The sequence below is a fragment of the Mytilus trossulus genome, chromosome 5, assembly GCF_036588685.1.
Source record: "Mytilus trossulus isolate FHL-02 chromosome 5, PNRI_Mtr1.1.1.hap1, whole genome shotgun sequence".
Lineage (NCBI taxonomy): Eukaryota > Metazoa > Mollusca > Bivalvia > Mytilida > Mytilidae > Mytilus > Mytilus trossulus.
Genome location: NC_086377.1, coordinates 11208393 through 11217524, shown reverse-complemented (window position 1 = coordinate 11217524; position 9132 = coordinate 11208393). Strand labels below are relative to the sequence as shown.

At 31.4% G+C, this 9132-nt stretch overlaps 1 protein-coding gene across 1 annotated transcript; it reads left to right on the top strand.

Annotated features, from left to right (window-relative positions):
* The first annotated feature begins 446 nt into the window (after positions 1-446).
* LOC134719414 (microfibril-associated glycoprotein 4-like) lies at positions 447-9132 on the top strand. Its single transcript, XM_063582414.1, has 5 exons — positions 447-984; positions 4025-4164; positions 5108-5204; positions 6309-6473; positions 8516-9132. The coding sequence occupies exons 1-5, from the start codon at positions 651-653 to the stop codon at positions 8758-8760; spliced, it is 981 nt and encodes a 326-aa protein (XP_063438484.1). The 5' UTR covers positions 447-650; the 3' UTR covers positions 8761-9132.

Here is a 9132-nt window from a genome sequence, read left to right as displayed (position 1 = left end):
CCAAATACAATTGTAAAGGTAATATATTTATGTAGAAGAAACCCCATAATATCTCAAAGAATTCAATTAAAAAACCTAGCTATCAAAGTTGTTGTCATAAACAGTTCATTTGTCCTGAAAGAAACGTTGTAAAGTTTGCTAAAATATTTCAGTTCAAACAATCAACAAAACAAAATGGCACTTTATCTTACCGATACGTGCTGTCAATCACAGTCGGTATCTAAGTGAATTTTGAAGTTAATTAAATCAAACGAACGTCTTCCTCATTACCTAGTGAACTGACAATAATCATTAATGACTAACTTTCACATTTTCAATATTAGCATACATTATTTAATGGAAACTGTCTCGACAATTACAGGTCGCGTTCTTCATGTGGAAACACTTAAAATATAATCATTCTACAATCTTTGGAACACATTAGTTGGACTTTATACAAGGTAGATTTAGACACCAGTATACATTTATATGAGCTGACAACCTACAACTATTAATAAACAACAACGAACAACGTATTTATCTATATAATCTAAATATGTTGATGTGTCGAGAGTTATTTGGATTTACAAGCGGAAATGATATTTAATTCGTAAAATTATTTTAAACATAAAATTATAATAGTGTATAACATATGATATTAACATTTTGGTATGCTCAGGAACAAATTAGCTAATCTAAATATTTCTTACACCAGACTTTTGGTCGGAATACAGATTTATTGGTATTATGCTGAATCGGCTAAAATTGAAATAGGAAAGTTAATGACACATAAAAATATGAGAATAGCATCGTCCGTTAGCCCCAAAGAGGTACACATTGATAGCTCTCATGTGGGATGTAGTCTGCGGTTATTCAGTAAAGATAATATTTGTGTCGCAAGTTATAATGCAGAAACACGCACCTGTTTGTTGTATACTTCTGGTTGCTCACCGTCTTTTGAAGTTTTAAGTAAAGGGACGTTGCTAATACGCAGAGATTTGTCAGGTAAGTCTTTAAAATTCAAATCAATATTCACAAAGAGCAACAAATAGAGTCATGGTATGTTCGTTCTTAATTTGTCATTGCATTTATGTCTCTACTTTGTGACCTGGTATTAATCCTATTTTATGTCATTGCTCAGACATTCATTAAGTGAATGTGTGTTTCGAAATGAATATACAGGTCTGGTAGAGCTATACATTTCAATCTTTAGCAAGACAGGATATAAACGATCGGTAGTAAGATATACTTACCAATTATGGTTCCAATATAAGGGATAGAAAAACAACTAGTATTACAGGACGTTTTACTATTTGTGAGTCAAATTGACTGTAACTTCCTCCGTGGCTGATCATGGCAAATGTTTCAAAAACATTAACTACAATATCAACATGAATTTATATTATTAGATTCAGTATCGAATCTGCAAGTTTGAATATTTGATGAAACTATTCCATGTTGACCAATTTGGTCCCAAACCGACTTTACTCTTAGGGGTTTAACAGAGACCGGTCTTCTCAGTGATCATTGGTTATATCGTTCTTTGGAAGCATTCTCATATTTTTGTTATTCTTGCCTTTCACCAAAGATGGATGTGACCGATACATCGTGTTATAGCTGAATTAAGATTTTGTATTAAATCAGCTCAATTAACGAACGTTAACATTTCGCAGACCAATATCATTCATACAGTTTAAAAAAAAAGAGGGACGAAAGAAACCAAAGGAACAGTCAAACTCATAAATCTAAAAGAAACTGACAACGCCATGGCTAAAAATGAAAAACAAAAACAAAAAAACAATAGTACACATGACACAACATAGAAAACTAAAGAATAAACAACACGAACCCCACTTAACCTTTGAACAAATGTAGTGTTTTCCATTAAAAATTCTATAATATATCAAACACATCCATCGGATAGAAAGTTGAAATATTCCTGACTTGGTACAGGTATTTTAGCATGTCAAAAACGATTGCTTAAACTTGGTTTTATAACTAGCCAAACCTCTAACTTGTATAACATTCACAAAAGAGCTAAAAACCATTTTTTTTTTATTTTAACTGATTAATTTTAAGGTGGTTCATGAATAATCACAGTAAATAAATAATATAGTAAAATACAATTAATGTTTATTCAAGGGTTCATAGCTTCATAAATTTCAAAGAAAGGTTCCATAAAAATATATTTTTGTCTTAGTCTTAGTTGGGTGACATCATTTTTTTTAAATTTTTTTTTAAAAATATATTATAAAACCTATATTATCAGATTTTATTTCGAAATTCTGTCTTAAATTTCTTTTTATGCACAAAAATATGTTTTTTCATGAACAATCTATGCAAAATTTGGCAATTTTGAACAAATTTTAACTTTCAAACCAGGGTGGTGACCAATACTTCTTTTTCAACCTATAAAAAAAAAACCATAGTAAAATTTTCATTTTGACAAAGTTGTAGAGAATTCTGTCATTTTTCTTCGATACCCCTGACCTACCCTAATATAAATAAATGATATTAATAAAAATAAAAGCGTTATTTTTGAAGCAGATCATGCAAGAGTTTGATGTTTTTAGGTTTTATATTTGTTTATGCAGTCAACATTATTTTAAATATGGATTGAAAATATTCCAAGCAATTAACTCCTCCAACATTCCTATACCGATTTATATCGATAATAGTTGTAAATAAGTTACGTCTTAACAGCTATCCACCAAGTCAACTTGCTGTGTTGATGACGTACACGGAAGTCTTTTCGTTCAATGACATTTTGACATGTGTTGATTTGATTTATCAATTTGTGAAATGTATTAAAATTTGTATAGTTTCCACCTCATACATGTCATATGTCAAGATACATATTTTACATAACAAAAAACGCCGTAGTCACGGACGGAAGCAAATGAAAAACATGCTAACTAACAATGATTTTGATAAACCAAGGTAATAGAAAAGGGAGAAATGAAAGAGTTAAAATATTCAAAGTATAAGAACTATTTAAATTCTATTTATATTTTCAAATAAATAATGCAGCCTTCAAAGTAGTAATGACTGGAGATTGTTTTACGCCTCTTAAGCATAAAGGGGCAATATATTGCGGCGAGCGTTTTTCCTAACATACAAAGAAGACGTTTTGTTTTTAATTCAGACAAAAAGTCTTTTAAGATACTAAAATTTTAGTTTATAACAAAAACACGTATTTTCCAAAAAATTTCATCAATAAGATTACATAATTAAATATTAAAACCAATTAAAACGAGGATATTGATGTAAGTTTTCCGGAACAGAGAATAACGAACTTAAAAAATAAAATTCTTCAGAACTACCCTGGACTAACATAGCAGGTGATTTATAAAACAATCTCCAATTATGAAATTAAATACATAATTTTTTTTTAACAAATATAAGGAAAGCATTATTATTTCAATATGAATGAATTGGATAAAAATATTGATGAATTTCGTGCATCGGCAGCTGCTTTCATGGTTAAAATCATAAAATTGAAATGAATCAGAAGATACAAATATCAAACAGTGTGAAATAATTAAACCCGTATTAAGATATGCTATAAAAACCCTTTGAACATTGAATGATAGTTGTTTTGTTCGCAACGTACATCTTCTCTTAAAGAAAAGAAACGAAATAAAGAACAGACTGAGTTTCTTTTTTCTTTGTGTGGTTAAACGCTAAACATTAGTAATAATAATTTTTTAGTCCAATCTGTAAACAATCAACAAAGAGGGTTAGGCATGTGTTATTAATCAAGTATATAAATACAACGACTGCTTCATCTTGGGCAAGATATACGTACCCTTCCAGAACACCTGCGATCAACACTAGACATTTAAGAGGGTGCATGTTGCTCGTGTTTTATTTCGTGCTCTGTAGACTGTTGTTTGTCTTTTAGTGGTGTCGTTTAACTTTTTAGGCTCTTTGTTGGGCTATTTTCGGCGTATCAGTTATTATTTTACATTAAGTAATAGTCATCCTCGTTCTGATGTCATAAAGTCAAATATCAAAATTCAAAATATCATAATCTTTTTTTCAGGTTCGATTCAGGACAACGAAGATTGTTCGTATTACAAGAATATCAATAAGCCTAGTGGTGTCTATATTATACAGCCAGAGGGTTTTAGCACTGGTTTGTTAGTATACTGTGATATGGATAGAGGTAGTAGCGGCTGGATAGTAAGTATCAGTTTTATCAAATTAAATCAAAATTGAGAATGGAATTAAGTAATGATGTTCCTGTTTATCTCAAAGAAATTTTAGTCTTCGTTTTTGTTATCGGAACATTGTTTATCAAAAATAGAAACCACAAAAGTTCAGAACTCTGAGGAAATTTCAAAATGGAAAGTTCCTTTTTCAAATGGCAATATCACACGCTCAAACACTTCAAACGAATGGACAACAACTGTTACTTGCTTAAAATTGAAAACTATCGCTAGAAACTAAGGAGGCACGTGACATTGCTTATGAATTGACATGAAATCGACAACGTTGTAATAGGTTAAATAGCGATTAACACATTATCATTTGTCATATCAACTCAATTGCCTTTCTCGGTTTCGCCGTACCGGCTCAAGCGAAAAATATCCAATATCATTGAGATGATCAACGATAATCTATGGATATCTACGTCTCCTGGTATTTGTATAGCAAATAGTATTTAAGTAAAAATGAAAAATAAGAACACAAAAACTATAATAGAACAGAAACACGAGATAGTTAAATATCTAAATCATAGACGCGAGCCTTGCCGAAATGTTTTTCTTTCAAGAGCGGTGAAATATCATATTGTACGAAATATAACTGTAAATATGAAAGAAGAAGATGATGTGGTATGATTGTCAATTAGCCACCTCTCCACAAGAGACCAAATGACTCAGAGGTTAACAACTATATGTCACCGTACTGCTTCAACAAGGAGCAAAGCCCATACCGCATATTCAGCTATAAAAGGCTTCGAAATGACAAATGTGAAACAATTCAAAGTCTGTTTCCATAATGATTTTAAGACGATATACTTTCTTTTTTCAAATCCTCACCGAAACCCTGTTATAATGTGTTGTCGTTGCTCAAAAAATACCACAGAACTAATAAGATAATTGAACTTTCACCATATTTGTAGGTGATTCAGAATAGATATGACGGTTCTGTTAACTTTTACGAGACATGGAATCAGTATAAAGAAGGATTTGGAAGCTTATCAGGAGAATTTTGGTTCGGTACAGTGTATATTATAGTTAGTTGTTGGTGTAAAAACGCAACTTTATTTTGTTCAACGTCGATGTTGCTGCGAAGCCAAATTCTTTTATCTTTTATTTTAGATAAATCCAGAAAGATCTTGTGTCTTTTTTTGGTAATTTCTTTGACAAAATCTATTTTGTTTTTGATTTTTTTAGGCAAAATTTTATTTATCCCGTGGTGAACAAGGGTGGGTGTTATTTACCCCGGGGGTAAATAACCAATCACTTTGCTGCATAAGAAATAACATCATTTATTTACTTTTAAAAGAGGAGGCAGATATTATTCGTTAGCAAACGTTCTAATTTACCGTATACTCAACATGTTAAAATTCACCTAACATTAAGTCTCATTTTAATTTTTAAGCAATGCATGTTAGGCTATTAAGTGTACAGAAAACTACGGGATATATTTTTGTGGAGGGTTTCGTTTGATTAAAAACAAAAAGCAAAGAGAAGACTCATTATAGTTATCAAAGGTACCAGGATTATAATTCAGTACGCCAGACGCGCGTTTCGTCTACATAAGACTCATCAGTGACGCTCATATCAAAATATCAGTTTATTTAAACTTTATTGATTTGTTATTGAGAATAACCTGTTTACGGGAACTTAAAAACATGTTTCATCAAATGGTAAATAAACGTTGGAAGATCAAATGCACAGTAACTTTATAAACTATATTAATAGAATTTAATTTTGGATGTAACTAGTCTTCTGATTGGCTGATTTATTTTGTTATCAGCTTATATACATAATTCAGTCATGTGACCGTGACGTCATCAACGCTTTTTTTTTATGGTTTTCTACAGTTAAAAATGGAATTTAGAATTAAATTATAAGAAATAACTGTAATATGTTTTCTGTCTATTCGAAATAACATAAAAAATGTGTAGCACACTGTTAAATAACCCGCTACGAGCGTTATTCAGTGTCCACCACATTTTTTTCTGTTTTTACTTCAAAGACAGAAAAAAAATATTACAGTCAATCCTTAAACATCACTCAGTTTGCAAAGAGTATTGCGTAATTAGTTTGCTCTCATATTTTCTGAATAGCTAAACCAAGTATTTTTTTATTCTTCAGGCAATGATAACCTCCACATGTTAACTTATTCGAATAAGTATATGCTACGTGTAGACCTAACAGATGACTCGGGTAACCAGAGATATGCAGAGTACTACATCTTCAGAGTATTTGACGAGGCAGACAAATATAGACTGATTATAGGAGGGTACCAAGGCGATGCTGGTTAGTATGTGGAAATACTGTTAATTCGAAAACTATTGTATGTTAACAAAAAGGAAAAAGAAGCCATATTAACTGTTGCGATTGCAGAAACTTGCATTAAGAAATTTTTTTCTGATATCATAATGCGAGTTCCTATTAATACAATAATCAATAAGTCTCAATATTTGCATTGATGAAAAAAAGTAGCAATAATGTCTAAATTTACTTGATATCCTATTCTCTGTCTATCAGTATTTTTTAAAGACTGTTATTATAGATTGGTGGTATGTTTCAAAGAATATGTTAAACAGACTATTGATTGGCCTCTGTACATTTGTTTTGATTTAAATAGGATTAATAGAAAATAGATATTAAAAAAAAAAAAAGAATGATAACGTTTAAAAAAATGAAGGGTTCATCAATTGACCAATTTTGATATAAGTACTGTAATAATTATTCATGGATGTTCAGGACGAAAACAATTCATATACAATAGGTGTTTCTTGTTATGGAGGTCTCCGGAATGAAGGTCTTTAAAGTTGGACTGCCTCTGGAAAATGAAGGTATTTTTTATTTTTCTTTGTTTATATGACATTGTTGTATAGTTATACATTCCGTCATTGTGTTATTGTGCCATGGTAAATCTTGGTTTATATGTTTCTTTTTTAAACGATTAAAATAATAACACAATGTTGACTGCTGTACCCCTAATTTTTTTTAGGTTTGTTTGTTTTGTTCACACATAGTTGTCATTTTAATGGAATTGTATGCGACTTACATGAATATGAGAGGTTTAGCTAGCTATAAAATCAGGGTTATTCTACCATTTTCTACTTGCTAAAATTCCTGTATCAAGACATGAATATGACAGTTGCTGTCCATTTGTTTGATGTGTTTGACCTTTGGTTTTGTCATTTGATAACGGACTTTCCGTTTTGAATTTCCTGCGAAGGTAGTTATTTTGTGATTTTACTTTTTTAATCTTACAGACCCCTTATCGAGAGAGAGGGAATATACTCATGATGCTTTAAGGAGCTGATTCGTTAGTTTTTCTAATACATACTAATAGCGTTGCCTTCTCTCTTCACGGGGTATTGGATTTAATGTTCTAATTATGACCAGAAGTTACTGTATTTAACTCTGAATATTCAGACGGACTCCTTAACTATGTAAGTTCTCCAGAAAAATATGCACAATTCTGTCATGACCCCAACCATGGATAAAAGCAAATGATTCTAAAGAGAGGTGAAATATACCAGATCGTCATTCTAATCATAGATCGAATATCTGAAGATCACATTCGTGAAAGGTGAACAGGATTGTAGTAACGACAGGAAGAACATATTTCATTGATATGGTTATATTTATAATTTTACTGTTTACAAAATTTTTAAATTTTTTAAATACTAAGGCTTTTCTACCTCAGGCATAGATTACCTTAGCTGTATTTGGCAAAACATTTAAGAATTTTAGTTTTCAATGCTCTTCAACTTCGTACTTTATTAGGCCTTTTTAACTTTTTTGGATTCGAGCGTCACTGATGAGTCTTTTGTAGACGAAACGCGCGTCTGGCGTATATTCTATATTTTGTCCTGGTATCTATGATGAGTTTATTTTCGATATTATCTGTGAAACGGATATTCATAACGGTCACACAATTCGTGATTGCGTCCGTGAAATATACAAAGGGATAATGTCTACTTTACCATATCAAACTTTTGTTTATAATAGCTTCCTTGTGCGCAGCGAACCACTATCAAGAAAATAATCATCATAATGATATACTGCTGCAGATGTGGTTAAGAATTGAAAGTTGAGCAAACATATAAAAAAAGAGAACTATGTGGTACTAACATATAAAGAGAACTGAAAATTGGAAATAATACAAATTAGACTACCGGCTATCTATAAAACATGAAAAGAATAAAGCATAATGGTCAACACATATGCAAGTTTGATAAACATTATCAAAATATTTAAAGATTGCAAACATAAAGAATACCTGCCAGACGCCCATATACAATTTTTGTTACTATGTAATCAGATAATATTTTTAATTTCAGGAGATGCTATGTATTATAATAACAACAAGATATTTCACACAAAAGATCAAGATTCTACTGTAGGATTTTTGGAAGGAGTTTGTTCCCTTGAAAGATATTGTGGCTTTTGGTTTGATAGGTGTACCTGGGCTAATACGAATGGACGCTGGCTTCCAGGTACAAATTCCTGGGAATCTAATTATTGGTATCAATGGCATAATACAGTTGGCTTGGCTAAGATTTCAATGAAAATCCGACGAAAATGATGATATAGAAAAAAAAATAGAGAACGTGTGTGTATCTATATATTGTGGATTATGGATCCATTAAGTGTTGTATACATTCCAGGTTAAATAAAGAATATCTGTATGTTTTATCTAACAATTGTAAAACATATACAGTTGATGTGAAAATCCATGGATGGTACCAGCGGGATTCGAATCCACAATCTCGGGATCTAAAGGCAGCGCTCTAAACAATTGAGCCAAAGAAGATCTCCCCTAACTCAACTAGTTAGACTACCTTTTATATCTCCAGGTCTACAACACTCTTCCCCCTTTTCTTTTTTCGGGCTGCGTACCATCTATCCGAGCAACTCACAGGTCCACTACTATACAACCCCGAGACTTCTACTCGGA

Coding starts and splice junctions, on each gene's coding strand:
- LOC134719414 (XM_063582414.1), top strand. CDS start 651: ATGCTCAGGAACAAATTAGCTAATCTAAATATTTCTTACACCAGACTT. Junction 4,165..5,107: donor GAGGTAGTAGCGGCTGGATA/GTAAGTATCAGT, acceptor CCATATTTGTAG/GTGATTCAGAATAGATATGA. Junction 5,205..6,308: donor ATCAGGAGAATTTTGGTTCG/GTACAGTGTATA, acceptor TTTATTCTTCAG/GCAATGATAACCTCCACATG.